Below are 18140 nucleotides of genomic sequence, written 5' to 3'. Positions count from 1 at the left end.
TGGGCGGCCATCTGCTCTCGGCAACAGAACCCCCTCGACGTTACACCAGATTTTACACGCCGGGCGGACGTGAGGCTGGCAGGGGCGGGGGAAGCCACGTGCCGCTGTTCCCAGGGGCTGCTCGGGTCTTCCTCGGGGGGCCACCTGGAAGGGGCTGGGCGAGGGTTACCTTGACACCTCCGAAGAGGCTCTCGTCCACCTCGGAGCTCACGGCTTTGGTCCGATAGCGAGTTTTATTCCTCGACCTGTTGGAAGAGGAACTCAGGATGCCAGCGGCGCTCAGCGGCTGCAGGGAGAGGCAGAAAGTTGGGCCCGTCAGCACCCAGCGCCGTCTGCACCCTGGGCAAGGTAAACCCTCCGGCAGCCCGTAGTGGTGGAAAACCACTGAGGGAAAGCAGCCGGGACACCCTGAGACGTAGGAGACACCCCACAGAAGCGGGGGATCCTCTGGGTAGGAGCCGGGTGAGAAGGCCTGAAGGAGGCCAGGTCCCCGTGTGGCACCGAAGCAGGGAGGAGGAACATGGGGATGGAAGGAGGAGGACGTCATTGTCGTCCCGGTCCCAGTTTCCCACAAGGACACTCTCTCGTGAGGCCACTTGGGCTGCCTCCCCAGAAACGCAGCGTCCTCTCCACCGCCCAGCCTCTCAGCCTGAGCTCGGAGCCCCCTTGGCAACTAACACGGCTCTCTGCCCTCCTCCATGTCTCCACCAGCTCACGAGGTTCCGGGGGGGGGGGGACCAGAGGACACCGAGGATGGAAAGGCACCTGGCCCACGGCTTGGCGCGCGGTGGGTGCCCCGTAAACTCCAGTGGATCAAAGGCTCCTCTACAATCAGGCAAACTGCTTGATGGTGTTCACACTGTGGCTTTCACTCCTGGGACCCCTAAAGCTTAACCACCCAGTATCTCCCACTATTTGGAGAAGTCTTCATCTAATGAGTTGTGAGAGCTAAGGCCCATCTCCTCCAACTATAGATGCTAAAAACACCAGATACACATGCGCCTTCTGAGCCTGGGCAGAGGGCCTCGGCTTCACCGATCGGATCCCCTGAGCCGGAGAACGGAGGGGAGCTGGCGGCCCAGAGAGATGCTGGCGAAGGCAGCAGCAGCAGCTGCGCCCAGCGCCTGGGGCCCTGCTGATAAGGACGCCCACAGCAGCACCCACCACGCTCCCCGTGCGTCAAGGGTCCTTGCCAGGCCAGGTCCGGGTTGTGATTTTGGCCCCGGTTCCGGCTGCAGCATCTCCCTTTGTCGCCGTTTTCCAAGCATACTTTCCCAGCCGGGAGCTCTCCCAAATCCCCTCAGTATATGCCCTTGTACTCAAAGTAGAGTTCTGGCCCTTGGCCTGCAACCCACGAGACTGGCTCAGACACCCTCCGCGCCCAAGGCTCAGCGAGGCTTCAGCTCTGCCCGGAGGGAAGTCTGTCCCCAGGAGGCGGTTTCTGTGAGAACTGTGGGGCGACTCCAGGCTTCATCTAAAGCTGATCCAAATCCCCCTTTGGAGGAGCCACACGGTCCCACAGTTCTCTAAGCTGGGCCGTCTCGGGGGCACGAGCTACCCACTTTGGGTCTCCCGAACCTGGGAATCGGCAGCCGTCCAGGGAAACGGACTCTGTCGTTCAAGGTCACCAGACCCTGGAGAGTGTGTTCTAAAAGCTCTCTCCGACCTGCCCTGACCAAAAAGACAGCCCTGGGCACCTGTTCCACCGGGATCAGGCTTTCACACCAAATCGGGAGATTATTCTCCAGCTGAGCGCACCGCCTGGCTTCCAGTGGGAGCCTCCCTTTACAGCCTCAGGCAGCCCCGGGGACAGCAGAGCAGGCAAGCTTGGATTTATTAAAAGGCAAATATAGCAGGCCCCGAGGATGCCTAGTAACAGAGTCTGAAGGGTTATTATATGGTAAGTGGTGAGCAATGGCTCCCCTTTCCACCAAAAATAGAATAAGAAGAAATGAATAGAAGCTACAAAAGGGAGGAGGAGGGAACGCATTGGGAGACCTGGAAAAGGTGGAAGGCGTTGGCTCAGCAGGGATGGCGAGAGCTCTGGGTATAATTAAGGGGAACGGTGTGGGGCCTGGCACACAGTAGACGCTTAGGATGCATTTGATGAAGAATGAATGAATAAAACCCGGCCAGGTGACCTCCACGAGGCCCAGAACACGCCTGGCTCCGGGTCACTACACCGCTCCGCGTTTTCCGAATCACCGTGGAAACGAATGTATGTGAGAGGGCTTGGAATACAGATGGGAAGTATGATTATTGTTTTGCATTTGTTTTCCCGGTTCTTTTCAAGGGCTCCTGCAGGTTTTCTTCTTCCCTCAGGTGTCCACGAGACTACAGGTTCCTCCAGGGCTGAGGTCCAATCCCCTCTTTCCTGCGCCCTTGGGACCCGGGTCCAGAGGAAGTCACTCAAGAGACACGAGAGCCTGCCTGAGCCTAGAAGGCAGATGAGAGGAAGGAAAAGAGATGACCACAGGAAAGTGGCCCCTGGGCAGGGCAGAGGGAAGCACTGAGCTCTCTAGGGTTGGGTGGCTGAGAAACCTCACGGGGGAAATGCTGACTTTGAAGCCACAAGCCACGCACCATGGTTAGCACAGCCAGTTTCGCCAAGAGTTACAAGGACTAGGGAGGTCACCGTGTAAAAGCACTAGGAAAAATGAAGAACCAAGCAGAAATGGAAAGTTAGATCCCTCTAGGCCAGAGACGGTAGCCAAAAGGTTCTTTCAGGAAGTGAAGGGCTGGTTTTATTTCTTGCATGACCAAATAAATATCCCCAAGAAGCTGAGCGGAGCCCGCGGGGGGGAGGCGGCTTCCGAAGGAAGGGAAGGAAGAGAGACCGTTAAAACTGGCTATAGCTGGGGAGGCAAGAGCGACTGGGAGGATCGGGGACCGATAAAAATGCCAGCCCCGCTTTGATATTTTCATCTTGCTGACCTAGCTGACTCTCTCTCTCTCTCTCTCTTCAAATACCATCCCACCCCAGGACCACAGGAATTTGGCCTCTGCTAGGAATCTGGGGAGACTCTGATGCAGAAAGATTAGCTGGTCAGTCGGATGGCTTTCACTTTGTCATCGATACAGGACAATCTCCATAATACACCAACTTTTGCGGAAAGCAGGTTATAAGAAACGTGCAAGTTATTCCTGCGGAAATGTGTGTTTGGAGGGCACACGCCCAGAATGCGTATCCACAAAAATGTTGGGCAGAAACTTGGGGTGACCATTAGTATCTTAAGACGGTTCTTGTAGTGGATAGTTTTCTGCCGTGGAGCAGGTAACTATTTTTATAGATAACACACTGTATTTATTTGAGAACAAAACAGGGCTGGGGGCCTGATGCTCTGACTCTGAACACAGAAAAGTGACGCCCTTAAAAACTTCAGATCTGGTACGTTCAGCTCAAATCCAGCAAGACAGCTGAAGCATGGATGACGCGGACAGCTGTGGACTTTCTCTGTCCTGTTACACCTGTCAGCTGAACAAAGACCTTTCACGCCCTCTCCTGGACGTGCTCTCCACCCCGGGCTCCAGTCCCTTTTTTCATACAGGTTCGCACCACAGGCCGGCAAATGCAGACTTCCAGCTCTTGGCCCGATTTTTTTCCCCTTCTGTGGCCTTTGGTGGCCAAGAAGGTGGGGATGTCCACGCACCAGGCACCTGCCTTTTGCTGAGTGATCCACTCAGGCCACCTCTTTCGCCAGCCGGGACACAAGGTTGGCCATCTGTACTGAGGTCCCAACCCTCCTTCTGAAGGGTGTTGCTGTTTATTGTTTTTGCAAGAGTCCTGGAAACCTGCCTAAGTGTGACCCCTGCCTTCCTGCGGCCATCAGCACCCCTCCCAACCTCCCCACTCCTCCAAACACTCTCCAACGCTAGTGAGCAGCACCATACACGCGCGCGAGCACACACACACACACACACACACACACACACAAGGCCTGCCGAAAGAGCAGAGATCACTCACTTGACCCACTACTTCTCAAAGATGCCCACATGCCCAGTCCTGTCCAAGGGAGTTTAGCAGGCCAACCCTGACCCTGAGTGGCCCTTAGGTGAGGAATCCCTCATCTGAATCCTCTAAAGACGACAATTCTGGGGCACCTGGGGGGCTCAGTCGGTTAAGCATCCAACTCTTGATTTCGGTTCAGGTCATGATCTCCTGGTTCCTGAGTCCCAGCCCTGAATCAGGCTCTGTGCTGACAGTGCGGAGCCTGCTTGGGATTCTCTGTCTCCCTCTCTCTCTCTCCCTCTCTCCCAAAAATAAATACATAAACAGTAAAAAAATTTTTGGGGGGTGCCTGGGTGGCTCAGTCTGTTGGGTGTCCGACTTCGGCTCAGGTCGTGATCTCGCGGTCCGTGAGTTCGAGCCCCGCGTTGGGCTCTGTGCTGACAGCTCGGAGCCTGGAGCCTGCTTCGGATTCTGTGTCTCCCTCTCTCTCTCTGCCCCTCCCCTGCTCATGCTCTGTCTCTCTCTGTCTCTCAAAACTAGATAAATATTAAAAAAAAGAAAAAAGAAAAAAGTGATAAATGAAAGGGGATCCCCCACTACAATACCCCAGGGAATCCTCAGATATGGGGAGCTGGTCTTTGTTGGAGACTTGTTTTATAATTAACAAACCTCTTCTGAAATTCCTACTTGGGGACGCTGCATTTGAACCACCGAGCCCTAGAAAAGCAAGGGGACCTATGGGCATGAAATGTGTCTACGATACACCCAGGGCAGCTGGTGTGCCCCAGAAATTCTAAGGTTATTTCCCACACCCAACCAAGGCTCCACCGCCTGTCCTCTGTCCCTTGCCCTTATCCCTCAAGGACCAACACAGTCCTTGCCGGAACCCAGACACCCCTTCACGGCTCCTCCCAGGCCTGGTGCACCTGTCAACCTTCAGGACTCTGTGATCCTTCCCACCTTCAGGACTCCGTGATCCTTCCCACCCCGGGGAACCCCCAGGCCTGCCACAGCAGACCCAGTCCCTCTCCAGGGCTTTTCAAACCTTTCATTCACAAATGTTTGTTGAGTACCTGCTGAGTGAACCAAGGCCCCCCCCCCACCCCGCTATCCGCTATCCGAAGAGAGAAAACTGAGGCTCGGGGGCCCTAGGTGACTTGTGCATTGTCACTCTGTTAATCGGTGGCCCAACTGGTGCTATCACCCGTCACGTGGCCTCCTCACCAGTGGTTTTCCCACATCACGGTCCACAGGCCCCAGCCAGTGGGGGTCCTAGCCTGAGGGACAGGGACGAGAACATCCCTTTCTCCGCAGCTCCCCCGCTCAGCACCACCCCACGCTTTCAATCCCTAGCGACCCCACCCATCATTCCTCCTTTGGAGCCCCCTCAGGACTTCCCTTGTTTCTTCTAGCCTCGCTCCTGGGCCTTCCTGACCCCAGACCTCGGCACCACTTCTGCGCTCCCCAGCCCTCCGCTCTCCCCGCTCGGAACCCCAACCCAGTTCAGGACACCTGAGGCCCCCCTCCTTGGTTCTCCCGGGACCTCACCATCTCAGCCGCAGGCTCTGGCTGCGCGCCTCCGCCGCCTCCAAAGCCCACACCGCCACCAGGGCGCTGGATGTTGATGCGTTACCATAGCAACAAGAGCGCGCGGGCTCCGGCCCCGCCCCCGGCCCCGGCCCCGCCCCTCGGCTCCCGCGGACGCACCCGGCGTCGGGCGCGGTCTGGGGACCCGAACCCCTGCCCCGGGTGGGAACCGTGACCCGCAAAGGCTGAGCCGCGCGGGCGCCCCCGGCTCTCCTCTCCGGCTCTGGCTGGACCGTAGGGTCGGAACCCGAACCCTCAGGGGCCTGGCATAGGCCCAGGACGTCTAGCAAACGGCCCTCCTGCAAGAGCCAGGCCCCGGGACACCCCCTGGGTTACCATAGTTACCGTTGCGCCGGTGCCACTGAGGTGCCCGCCAACCGTGAATCAGAAGAAACAAGTTTCACAACAGGAGAGAGTCTGGTTAGACCACAGAAGACTTCCCGCCCTGAGGATGTGTGTGTCATTTCAGGAGCAGTTCCTTGAAGTGTGGGGCCTCTGACCTCCAGCTCGGAGACCGGGGAGTTTATTCAAAAAAAAAAAAAAAAAACGCATGCCCTATCGACTGTCTGAATGGAAATCTACGGAACCGGCTTTGGGAAACCTGCCTTTTAACCGCTTCCCAGTTTGTGCATGGACTGTTCTAGAAGTGTTTTTAGAAGTTTGATGATTTTCCCAGTCTGGTTCGGCCTCTTATACCTCCCCAACCTGCAGGGACGAAACTGAACTGACCCGGGCAGTCTGTGTGCCCCAAGCCTCACAAAGCCTCTGCACCGTCCAAGTACGTTTTCTCCCCCAGGCCCGGTGAGCAGAACGGGGGCCGAAGCGCCATGATGACTCTGTGACCCTGTGAGCCGCTCTCCCCCTCGCAAACCTCTCCCCGGTCCCTGGCAGCCTGCCGGTCCGAAGCTCACCGCCACTTGACTTCTGTGCTGCAAAGCCACAGGGTGCATTCGAGACACTCTCTGGGCTGAAGGGTTGTCTGCAGGGGCACGAGCGCTGTTCACAGCCCCCCGGGGAAGGCAGGAAGGGAGCTGGGGTCACCTCTAGTTGTTCTTAAAAGGACCTACTCCAGCAGGCTCCACATTCTTTCTCTGGAGTTCCCAGCCTTGTCTCCTTTGGGATCCTCAGAAGAACAAGGGGGGTGGGGGGGGGGGCGGTGGCCACAGCCTTGGAGGTGGGATCAGGGTGGGGGTGATCCAAGCTAGCATACCCCGCAGGCCCGAAAGGGGGAGCACGACCCTGCCCGCAGTCAAGTGGGGGAAGGACTTTTCCAGGCACCTCTCCTCTCCCAGCCTCTTCCCAGCAGCCCCAGGAGGAGCCACGACAAAGCAGCCTGCTGACTGCTGGCTGATGCTTCCCGTAAGCCCACCGAACCCTCATCCCTGGGGAGTAATTATCCGCATCGCCAAAGAGGAGACTGAGGCCAAGAGAGATCACTGTCCAAACTCACAAGTCTGTGTTCTCTTCTCAACCCAGGCCGCCTCTCTGAAGGAAAGGTGTCAAGTCAAGGCAGGAAGGACAGGGTGACAGTGTAGTGTCAGCGAATCCCCTGCCAGGCTTTCTCTGAATATACCCCAAAGCTCTCAGTGCTTAAGTTTCAGGACTTCCCTCAGCAGGAGCCCTTGCAAGACTCACATCAGGGCTCGCAGCCATGTGTCTCCTTGGCCGTGTGTTTTGTAGATTTTTGGATTTCTGTGAAACCTGTGTGTGTGGTTCTCCATCAGCTGCAATAGTGAAGTTGTTGCCTACCGTCCTGCTGGCGGAATGGGTGCCTGGAACATTCCCTCTGCCGGCCTGCCACGCCACCTCACCTCACGCCAGGACCCGGAAAGTGCCAGCCGTATTCTCGGTGGGAATAGGTGCTGTGGCACCCAACACCAAAAGTACGTGCAAAGCGGAAGAAAAACAAGGGTTGACATTGTTTCAAAAGCCAGAAGCCAGTCTGTGAAAAACTTCCAATACCCCCCATCGTGTGATATTGTAAGTAGAGAGGCCGTTCTTCTCACTGCCTGGCCAAAACGGAAGTTCTCTCTGGCCAGGAAGAGACCCAGTAATGCAGCAAATATAATTATGAACACATCGCATGCCTCACCAGAGAGAAAGCTGCCTCCAGAGGACCTAAACTTGTCGGCTACTTCTGTTTTTCCAACAGTGATAGGGGTTTTCCTTTTTACATTCTTCTCTGAGATCATCTCAAACACATAAGCCCACTTGAACTTTTCTGAGTAGAAGGAAACAGTCTTCCCATTGAAAAACGTTTCAGGCCTTGTGTATTAGTTTTCTACTCCTGCTCTAGCAAACCACCACAAATTTCCTGGCTTAAAATAGCACAAGTATATTATCTTACCGTTGAGGAGTTCTCACTGGCCTAAAACTAAGGTGTCAGCAAAATTGTGTTCCTTACTTACCAAGGCTCTAGAGTGAATCCTTAATCCAGTTTCTGAAGCCCACGATATTCCTCAGCCCGTGGCCCACTTCCTCCATCTTTAAAGCCAATAGCCCTTCGTCTCTGAGCACTCTACATGAGTCACGTTTCCTTCTACTGGGAAAGTGTCTCTGATTTTAAGGACTCCTGTGATTAGATTAGGTTGAGCTCACCAGGATAACCCAAAAGAATCTTCCCATCTCGGGATCCTTAACGGAGCCATATCTGCAAAGTCGTCTTACCGTGCAAGGTAAATATTTAGACGTTTTGGGAATTGAGAGATGTTTGGAGGAGGGGAGGGGCCTACCACACCTTGCCAGGTAACAGTGACCTTTTAAGGATCTGAAACATTTCTTGGGAGAGAAACACAAAATACAAAATACAAAAAAAAAAAAAAAAAAAAAAAAAAAAAAAAAAAAATTACTCAAAAAGTTGTTACAACTTGAACATGCCTTTTTTTTAATATGAAATTTATTGTCAAATTGGTTTCCATACAATTTGCGCTCATCCCAACAGGTGCCCTCCTCAATGCCCCTCACCCCCTTTCCCCTCCCTCCCACCCCCCATCAACCCTCAGTTTATAGTGCCTTTCTGAACTGCATCTTGGAAAGTCTCTTTGAAGATTTAAATAATACAACTGAGATTTAACAGATATGGGCAGATGTCAAGAGTACATCCTCTTCAGGATGCCTGGCAGGCACAGTGGGAACAGCATGTGACTCCTGATCTCAGGGTCGCGAGTTTGAGCCCCACACTGGGCACAGAGCTTACTTAAAAAAATTTTTTTTAATGTTTTAAAGAGAGTACATTCTCTTTCATCAACTTTAAATGTATGTGTTGAAGAACAGAAAATTTACTTTAAAATTAATGAGCTTGAGGCTCCTGGGTGTCTCAGTCGGTTGAGCGTCCAACTTCGGCTCAGGTCATCATCTCGCAGTCTGTGAGTTCGAGCCCCGCGTCGGGCTCTGTGCTGACAGCTCAGAGCCTGGAGCCTGCTTCGGATTCTGGGTCTCCCTCTTTCTCTGCCCCTCCCCTGCTCATGCTCTGTCTCTCTCTGTCAAAAATAAATAAACATTAAAAAAAATTAACGAGTTTATTCTGTACAGAAAAGGAAACGATCAGCAAAATGAAAAGGCAGCCCACTGAATGAGAGAAAATATTTACCAATCACGTAGCTGATAAGGGATTAATATCCAAAGGACACAAAGAACTACAATGTAATTGCAAAAAAAAAAAATCCAATTAAAAAATGGGCAGAAGCTCTGAGTAGACATTTTTCCAAAGAAGACATACACATGGCCAACAGGTACATTAAAAGGGGCTCAACGTCAGTAATCATCAGGGAAATCCAAATCAAAACCACAATGAGATATCACCTCACACCTGTCAGACGGGTCATTATCAAAAAGACAAGAAGTAACAAATGTTGGCAAGGATGCAGAAAAAAGGAAACTCTCGAGTGCTGCTGGTGGGAATGCAAATTGGTGCAGCCACAGTGCAAACGAGTATGGAGGTTCTTCAAAAACTTAAAAATAGAAATACCATATCATCCAGCAATCACTTCTGGGTATTTACCCAAAGGAAACAAAAACACTTAACTCAAAAAGATATATGTACTTCTATGTTCATTGCACCATTATTGGCAATAGCCAAGACATAAAAACAACCTAAGTGTCCACTGATGAATAAATGAATACAAAAAATGTGGTACATAGGGGGCGCCTGGGTGGCTCGGTCAGTTAAGCATCCGACTTTGGCTCAGCTCATGATCTGGTGGTTTGTGAGTTCAGGGCTCACCCACTGGGCTCTGTGCTAACAACACGGAGCCTGGAGTCTGCTTCAGATTCTGTGTCTCCCTCTCTCTCTGCCCCGTCTCTCTCTCTCTCTCTCTCTCTCTCTCTGTCTCTCTCTCTCTCCCTCTCTCTCTCAAAAATAAATAAACATTAAACATTTCTTAACACAACCAAAATAAAATAAAATAAAAATAAACAATAAAATTCTCTCAAAAAAAAGAAAAAGGAAAAGATGTGGTATATATAGACAACAGAATGCTAGTCGACAATAAAAAAAAAAAGAGTGAAATCTTGCCATTTCTGATAATATGGGTGCATCTTCAGGGTATTATGCTAAGTGAAATAAGTCAGACAGGGAAAGACAAATGATATGATCTCACTATTGGGGGAGGTCATCAAAGACCTGACCTCGGTTGACCCATGAGCTGGACCCGGGCAATCCGAGGCTCCTTAGCCCCTCCTCTGTCCTTGGTTTATGGTTCCGCTTGGCTTTCCCCCTCCCAGACGCTGCTCCAAGGACACAGCCTTGAGATAATGATGCGGCCCTGAGAGCATCTGGCCAGTATATGTGACCGAACCCCGTTAAGCCTTCTATATAAACTATTACGATTTGGGGGAAGCGGGGCGGGATCTACTAGTCTGGCTCCCATCCTCGTACGTAAGTTCCCTCACTCTTCAACCTGCCACCTTCCAACCTGCAGTGCTCATTTCTTTCTTTGGTCTCTCTCTGTCCTCCACATACAGGGCCAGTTTGAGATTCCATCCAGGAAGCTCCTGAGAGGGTTGCAGAACAACACTCACTTCTGTGTAGAATCGAAAACAACAACAAAGAAACAAAACCCAACTCAGAGGTACAGAGAACAGATGTGCGGGGATCTGTGTGGCTAGACGTGGGGAGTCAGGGCTGGGGGAATTGAGCGAAGATGGTCAAAAGGCACTAGTTCCCAATTATAAGACAAATAAGTCATGGGGTGTAATTATAACATGATGGCTATAGTTAATAATACTCTATTGTCTATTTGGAAGATGCTAAGAGAGGCGATCTTAAAATCTCTCATGATGAGAAAGCTAACGGATGCTAACTAGATGTACAGCCGTGATCGGTTCGCAATATATACAAATACTGCATCATTATATTGCCCACCTGGAACTGATGCAATGTTATGTGTCAATCATATGTCAACAAAAGTACTTCATAGGTTTATGAAACAAAAGTGGTAAAAATGAGCCATGAAATCAGTACAAATTATTTTGAAATTGAGAAGTAAATTGGAGCAAAAGTTCTATCAAAAAAGGCAATTCAATAAGAGAAATAGACAGAGTTTGAATAAACAGGCACTTGGATTGCTTAATAATCCAACTAACAAGAAGAAAATCATAGGAACACATTGGGGATATCTTACATTTCTTACTGGTTTGACATAAAATATCGCCATTGATAGAGCTTGCGTAAACTCCTCTTAGTACACAAAAACTAGGACCTATGACGAGTTGGTTAATGAGTGCCATCAATTCAAAGAACATTTACGACTAATTACTGAACAATGTCCTGAAATTCTGCAACTCCTATAAGAAATTTAGCTCAGATTTTCCCAAATTCGACAATTATAAAAATTGCTATTTTGCCCACAGCAAACTGTGACATGAAAGAAACATCCTAATCTATTAATAATAATAAAAGTGTCGATCAACCCCTATCAGAGGAAAGAATGAATTATCACTGTATTCTGTCTGTGTAAAATAATATTATAAAATCACTGTCATTTGGAGAGACAAAGAATAAATAGCCAGATGGCGCCCCTGGGTGGCTGAGTCTGTTAGGCATCTGACTTCCGTTCAGGTCATGATCTCACAGTTCATGGGTTGGAGCCCCGCATCGGGCTCTGTGCTGACAGTTCAGAGCCTGGAGCCTGCTTCCGATTCTGTGTCTCCCTCTCTCTCTCTGCTCCTCCCCCACTCATGCTCTGTCTCTCTCTGTCTCTCAAAAATAAATGTTTAAAAAATTTAAAAACAAAAACAAAAACAGGGACACCTGGGTGGCTCAGTTGGTTACGCGTCCAACTTCGGCACGGGTCATGATCTCACGGTTCATGGGTTCGAGCCCTGCATCAGGCTCTGTGCTGATGGCTCAGAGCTGGAGCCTGCTTCGGATTCTGTGTCTCCCTCTTTCTCTCTGCCCCTCCCTGGCTCACCCTCTGTCTCTCTCCCTCTCTCTCAAAAATAAATAAACATTAAAAAAAGATTTTTTTTAAGAAGGCAGAAAAGGTAAGGGCGACAGCTATTTTAGAGCTGAATTCAGGGAATTCACGCAGATTTTACGTGACTCTTTCAGATGTTACAATGTTTATAGTATTTGCCAGATTTGAAAACACTTCTAACTTGTCGTGATTTGTTACTCTAAATAAATGTTTACTCCTGTGATTGATTTTGTCTTAATGATTTTGCCTTGTCTCTCTTCAATGGGGCTTCCAAAACTCTACAAGCCTGGGGCCTCACAAAGCCGGTTCCACCCCGATAAGTAGGGAGGCGACCTTCCCCTTCTCAGCAAAGCTTGGCTGCAAAGTGCAGCCATATCCGGTGGGGTCGGGGGTGGGGTGCCCTTGCTCTCCGCTCCCAGCCTCAGCCAGCTCTGCCCACTCCTCCCTGCCTTCCTCTCCCACCTCCTCCCCTGCGCCCCGCCCTGTCCTGGCCCTACTCCCGGTTATGCGTCTGGGTCACCCGCCTCCTTTGGGTCCCATCCCCGTGCTCCCCTTTGCTCCTGTCCTCTACTCCGCCCCTTTGCGGCCCGACTGACTCCAGGCCACCCCCGGGCCAGAGCAATCAAGGCTTAAAAGGGCTAAGAGCCTGAGGAAGAGGGCAGGTCCCCACCCCCGGGCCCCACTCCCAGGCTCCCTGACCCTTCCTAGCCAGTCACCACTCCCAAAGGAGCCTCAGAGTAAACCCTGCGTGTGGTCCCAGACCCGGGCCGCGCTGGGTCCCCGGCAGCTCCTTCTCACCCCTCTGGGCCTTGAAACCGTCCTGGGGCTTCACCTGACCCCACCCTGCCAGCCTCCAGAGGTACTCCCACCCGGGCTGAGGCCACAGGGATCAGAATTTTGACTCTGCTGGATAAGCACATGTCAATGGGAGGAGCCTGGGAGATGAGAGCCATCAAAAGAGCCATCAAGTCACAGTTAAAATGAAAAGTCTGGCCTGTCGCTGGAGCTGGTCTCCCGTCCGGGAGCCAGGAGAAGGGACAGCGGTTCCCTGCTTCTGTCTCTCTTCCTCTCTCTCTCTCTCTGTGTCTCTGTGTCCTTGAAATACATCTCGGAGGATCCCTGTAGCCCAGGGATCAGTGAGGCTTCTCGGAGTGGCTTGGGGGCAACTGGGCCGCATACAGAGAACGGCCAAGAGACTCCCACGCCTCCTGTGGGAGAACATAGTTCTTCGTTCGCTAATGTTGTCTCTGAACTCCTTTGATACGTACGTCTTGGGACTTCTTCAAAACGGGGGCCCCACCTCCTTCCTCTGGACCTGCCCCGCCGCCCCACCTTCTGCAGCCTCCACCCCTCTTCAAACCCAACTTCTGCTCCCCGTTGCAGCAGTGACCATCTGTCTGAGGAGGGAGTTCTGCAATGCTCTCTCAGTTCTCAGTTTAGCACAATTTCTTCCAGGCTGCCTGACAGCCAAGAAAAGTCCCTCCAAGGGGCAGCTCCGAAGAAGCTCTCCTGTGATCTGTGCTCCCTGGGCGGCACAGCGAAGAAGGAAAGCAGGACTCATTTTGGAGCCAGACCAGCAGGGTTAGGACCCTGGCCCGGCCACTGGCAGCCGAGAGACCTTGGGCCACCTGCCTAACCACCTGGGCCTTTGTTTCCTCTTGTGTGACGTTCGGAAATAGCCCCAAAGAGGGCTCAGAGATCCATTTGCACGGGGCCTGGTGGTTTTTCGTCCCGTCTTCTCCTTCCCCCAGAGCAGGGGGCTAAGCAGGAAGGGGGGGGGGAGGGCGGATATCTTCATCCTCTGGAGTATAAATACGGTCGGGCATCCGACTGTAAATCCTCTAAGTTGCAAGGGTGCCTGAAAGCCTATCTCACTGCCCCCTTCTTCCTGGAGCCCTTGAACTCTCGAACCGGCCGTCAATTCTTCCCAAAGTAGAGTAGAGCCGAACACATAAATAAACGCTTGAAGGCACGAGTTGTTTCACTCAAAGTATTTGCTGCCTCCCCTCTTTCTTCAAAACTCTCTCTCCCATCCTTAAATACTGTGGGGCCTCCCTGCTGCAGCCAGAGAGCCCAGGCGTGGGGCCGGGAGTGGGGAGAGGGTTTGAGGACCCCGGGGAAAGATGCTGAGCACCAGGAAAAGAGCAGAGGGGAGAGGGAAGGTTAGGAGAGTGGGGGGGGGGCCCGGGGTGGGGGTGGGGGGACTGGAGGCCCTGGGTCCAGAGGGAAGAAGGAGGGGAGGAGGGGAGAGGACACCGGCCAGGAGGCAATACCACCTTCGGGGCTGGGGGGGACGGTGGGGAGTGGGGCGCTGAACCTCCAGGGGACTGACAGAGACTTCTGGCCACACATCGCAGCCTCTACCTGGCCAGGGTCCCCCTGGGCGGACAGCCCCCGGGCCAAGGGGAAGGACGTTAAGCAATCTGCAGCCTCCACCCCTCTCCAGAACCACATCCCCACGCTCCTCCCTGCCCCAGGACCTGGGGCCAGCGTTTCCCCGGTGCCCTGAGTACGCCTCCACACGCCTGGCACCGGCTTCCTCTCCTACGTGACCAGCACAGACCCTGGACTGGGTGGCGGATGTTGAGATAAGGCCAAGGAGGGAAAGCCGCCAAAGTCAGGAAGTTACACAGCCTGTTTCCCCTGGCAACTCAGCCACAGTCGCCAAACAGTGCAGGGTGGGGGGTAGGGCCAACTCCCATCCAAGGCCTCGAGCCAGGGCCCTCCCAGACCTCCGTCTTCTGGTCGGAGAAACTTCTCTCTGCATCCCCTACGACAGGGCTGCCTAAGAATGATGGGGGGAGCCAGTGTAAAAAGCAAATTCAAGAGGCGCCTGGGTGGCTCAGTCAGTTCAGCCTCCGACTCTTGACCTCAGTTCGGGTCGTGACCTCACGGTCCTTGGGCCCGAGCCCCGCGTCCGGCCCTGTACAGAGCATGGAGCTTGCTTGAGGTTCTCTCTCTCCCTCCCCCTCTCTCTCTGCCCCTCCCTCTCTCTCTCTCAAAATAAATAAATAACCTTAAAAAAGAAAAAGACGATGCAAATTCAAGACAGCACCCGCATCAACTCCACCAAATATTCCCAGTCTAGCAGTTCGAAAAGGACAAACTGGGCTCTGCATTTCGAGCCGGCACCCTGGGTGACTCCAATCTTGGCCGTCTGAGGACAGATGTCACAGAGAGCAGAAGAGGTCTGAGCAAGCTGGGATTCCTTGTGGCAGGCCTGCGGGAGGCACAGGACGGGGAGCAGCGTCGCCCAGCCCTCTGTGTCTGCTTGAGTCAGCCCCGGCCCCAGGGATGGTACGCACTTTGGGTATTTTCAGTGTCCACTGAGCGACCAGGAGTCCAGAGATCTGGGTTCTAGGACATGCAGAAGCAATTCAAAACCATGAACTTCCCCTGAGCCACCCTCTGGGCCGGGTCGTACGGGGCCAAGAACCACGAGGCATTCGAAGATGCAGAAAGTGTGCAAGCACCCGGGGACCTTGAGCATGTCGCTCCCGGTGTCTGGGTTTGTTTTTCTCTTTTTTCCAAAGGGTATAAAAATACTAAAGCCCCGGCGGCGGCTGGGTGGTTCCATTGGTTAAGTGTCTGACTTCGGCTCGGGTCATGATCTCACAGTTTGTGGGTTCGAGCCCACATGAGTTCGTGAGTTCGAGCCCCACGTCGGGCTCTGTGCGGACAGCTCGGAGCCTGGAGCCTGCTTCGGAGTCTGTGTCTCCGTCTCTCTCTGCCCCTTCCCAGCTTATGCTCTCGCGCTCTCTCTCTATCTCTCTGTCTCTCAATAACAAATCAATAAACTTAAAAAAATATTTGAAAAAAATCCTAAAGCCCCACCAAGAGGGGACAAGTCTGTCCGGATCTAGTGGCTATGGGGGTCCCTTGAAAGTGCACCTCTCCGTACACCGTGGGGGTCGTGGTAGCTTTTGTTGCTGGAGGTGAACGCTGGGCCGTCAGGAAGCTCCAGAAAGTCAGAGAGCGTTGGGGACGGGAACCCCGAGTCACGGGATCCAGGGGCTGGGCCTCGGGGTCCCTCCATTCGTCCTTTTCTGAAGCTGCCAGATCTTCGCTGGCCTTGGAGGGGCGTTTGCTGTGAGCTGAACTTCCCGCACGGCTCCTCAGGCCCTGACGTCTCCCTTCCTCACTGTAGCCCCGGCCTCCACCCACAGAAAAACCGCAGCTCCTGCTGGCCGTCGGTTGAACCCTTCCCGGGGTCAGCGAGCTCAGAGGGGACCCCTGCCAGGGGCGGGCAGTGAGTGTGGACGGCTTTTGCCATCAACCCCAATCCCGGTTCGGCCGCCAGCTGGGTTCTGAAGCTCCCGTTGCTCTTGGCCTCGGTCTCCTCACCTGCAAAATGGAGCAGAAGCAGAATCTGTGCGGTGGCGTCCAAAGCAGATACGCTGCTCCTGGATTTCCCATCCCAGAGACGACACCGCCCTTACCTGGTTGCTGAAGCCCTCTTCCTCACTCGCCACAGCCAACCAGAAGGCGCTGACCGCCCCCCGCCCCCAACAAAGCCACTCTCAGTCCGGCCTAGACCAGTGCAGTAGCCTTCTAAGGTCGACCTGCCTCCGGAGTCTTCCCAAGCCCAGGCCCATCTCTACCCGACAGCCCGAGGAAGCTTTCTAAAGAAGACACAACTCTCTTCCCTTCCACCCCCTGCTTAAGATTCTTCAGGGGTGCCCCAAGCGCTCGAGGAAGGGTCTAAAATCTTTCAGTTGACTTTGAAGCTCCTCTGAAGGGCTGGTCCTGACTTCCTTTCTCAACTGCACTCAGCCTCCAAGCCCAAGTTCCACGGTCGGGGTTCCGCCCGTTCTCACCTCCAGGCCGTGCCCACGCTGGACCCCCGCCCGGAACGTTCTCCTCACTACCGTGGGCCACCCCTTCAGGTTTCTTCCTGTCCTTAGATGCCCCGGCGCAGACATCAGCATCTTCCAGAGATCCTCACTGATGTCCTCCCCACAAGGCTGAGTGGTCCCCTCCTGTGGGATCGCATGGCACCTATGCTCCCCTCACCACGCCCCGAATCTCATTATACCTGGCTCTTTGCTTTTGCTTTTCTAGCTCCTCCGAGGAGGCCAGAGATTCCACCTGTCTTGCCGAGGCTACGTCCCCCAGCACCCCCAGCACCCCCAGCACCCGGTGCATACCTTGTCCTCCGTGGGTGCTCAAGAAATGTTTGCCGAAATAATTAAAGAACAAATATAAAATACAGATAAAGCTCGTAGCTCTGGGACCCGCAGAAGGTGGCAATGAATGTCAGCATCCCCCCCACGATGGCCCAGCCCACACCAAGCCCCACTCTTTTTTCTCTCATGGAAACACAATTCAGAACTCAGGTCCTACCAGTGGCAGGGTGAAATGGTGAGACAGCCCCAGCGTCCGAGGAGTTGTGTGATTGCCCCCCCATCCCTACCCCGCGACCTTGCTCTGTCCCGACCCAGTCTCTGGTTCGTACCCGACTCGGGCCTCTTTGCCCACCCCCACTCCAGGCTGGAAGGGAACAGCCCCTCACCCCCCACTAAAAGTTGACCTCTGATCACACAAGCGAGTATGACAGCACCTACCCGACCCCCAGAATCTGCTCAGGGGAGCAGATCCCTGAGATACACAGCCTCAGCTCCCCCACGACATCACCACTAGCCTCCACTCCAGAAATGACCCGGGGCTGCGGGAGGTTGGCATTTCTCCGAAGGCACTTACCGCTGGCTTCCTGAATGATCACCGGCTGGGCTCATATCCGTTTTATCTCCCCTCCAGGACTATGTGCTCTGCGAGCAAAGAAATCATGTATTAATAATCGTCACATCCCCCGTAAGGCCTGACACAGAGAACCCCAATAATTGCCGAACGAATACATGAACTTAAAAACTGCATGCATGTGTATGCGTTCCCAGGCAGAATTGCCCACTTTCCACCTTAGGATGGGATGTGTCCTATTATCGAAAACATTCCTCTTGACCCTGAAGAGATCCCAGAGGCTAATAACCTTGGGAGTCAAGAGGATCGTTTTTCCTCGTCTAACCTAAATTTCTCTAGATGCAACCTCAGTGCGTTTTCTTTTAATATCCCCCTCTGTAGCCACTGGGACGAAAACTCATTTCTCTGCAAGGAGACAGTTACTAACTTACTCTTCAGGCTTCTCTTCAACACATTTAATCCCAGACCCTTTACAGTTCCCTCCCTGGGGC

At 53.3% G+C, this 18140-nt stretch overlaps 1 protein-coding gene across 3 annotated transcripts in view; it reads right to left on the bottom strand.

Annotated features, from left to right (window-relative positions):
- The window catches only part of CFAP45 (cilia and flagella associated protein 45), a 26781-nt gene extending 21203 nt beyond the window's left edge, over window positions 1–5578 (bottom strand). For 2 of the 3 annotated variants that reach the window (XM_040452469.1, XM_040452470.1), the window contains exons 1-2: window positions 5498–5578; window positions 170–286 (exon numbers count right to left, since the gene is read on the bottom strand). In XM_040452469.1, the coding sequence (XP_040308403.1) occupies window positions 170–286; window positions 5498–5500 (120 nt within the window). In that variant the 5' untranslated portion in view covers window positions 5501–5578. The remainder of the gene's footprint in view (window positions 1–169; window positions 287–5497) is intronic. The other variant, XM_040452471.1, reaches the window with a different exon arrangement.
- Window positions 5579–18140: the final 12562 nt, after the last annotated feature.

Source organism: Herpailurus yagouaroundi, unplaced genomic scaffold, assembly GCF_014898765.1.
Source record: "Herpailurus yagouaroundi ecotype Mexico unplaced genomic scaffold, PumYag 207, whole genome shotgun sequence".
Taxonomy (NCBI): Eukaryota; Metazoa; Chordata; class Mammalia; order Carnivora; family Felidae; genus Herpailurus; species Herpailurus yagouaroundi.
This window is presented reverse-complemented; position numbering and strand designations above follow the sequence as displayed.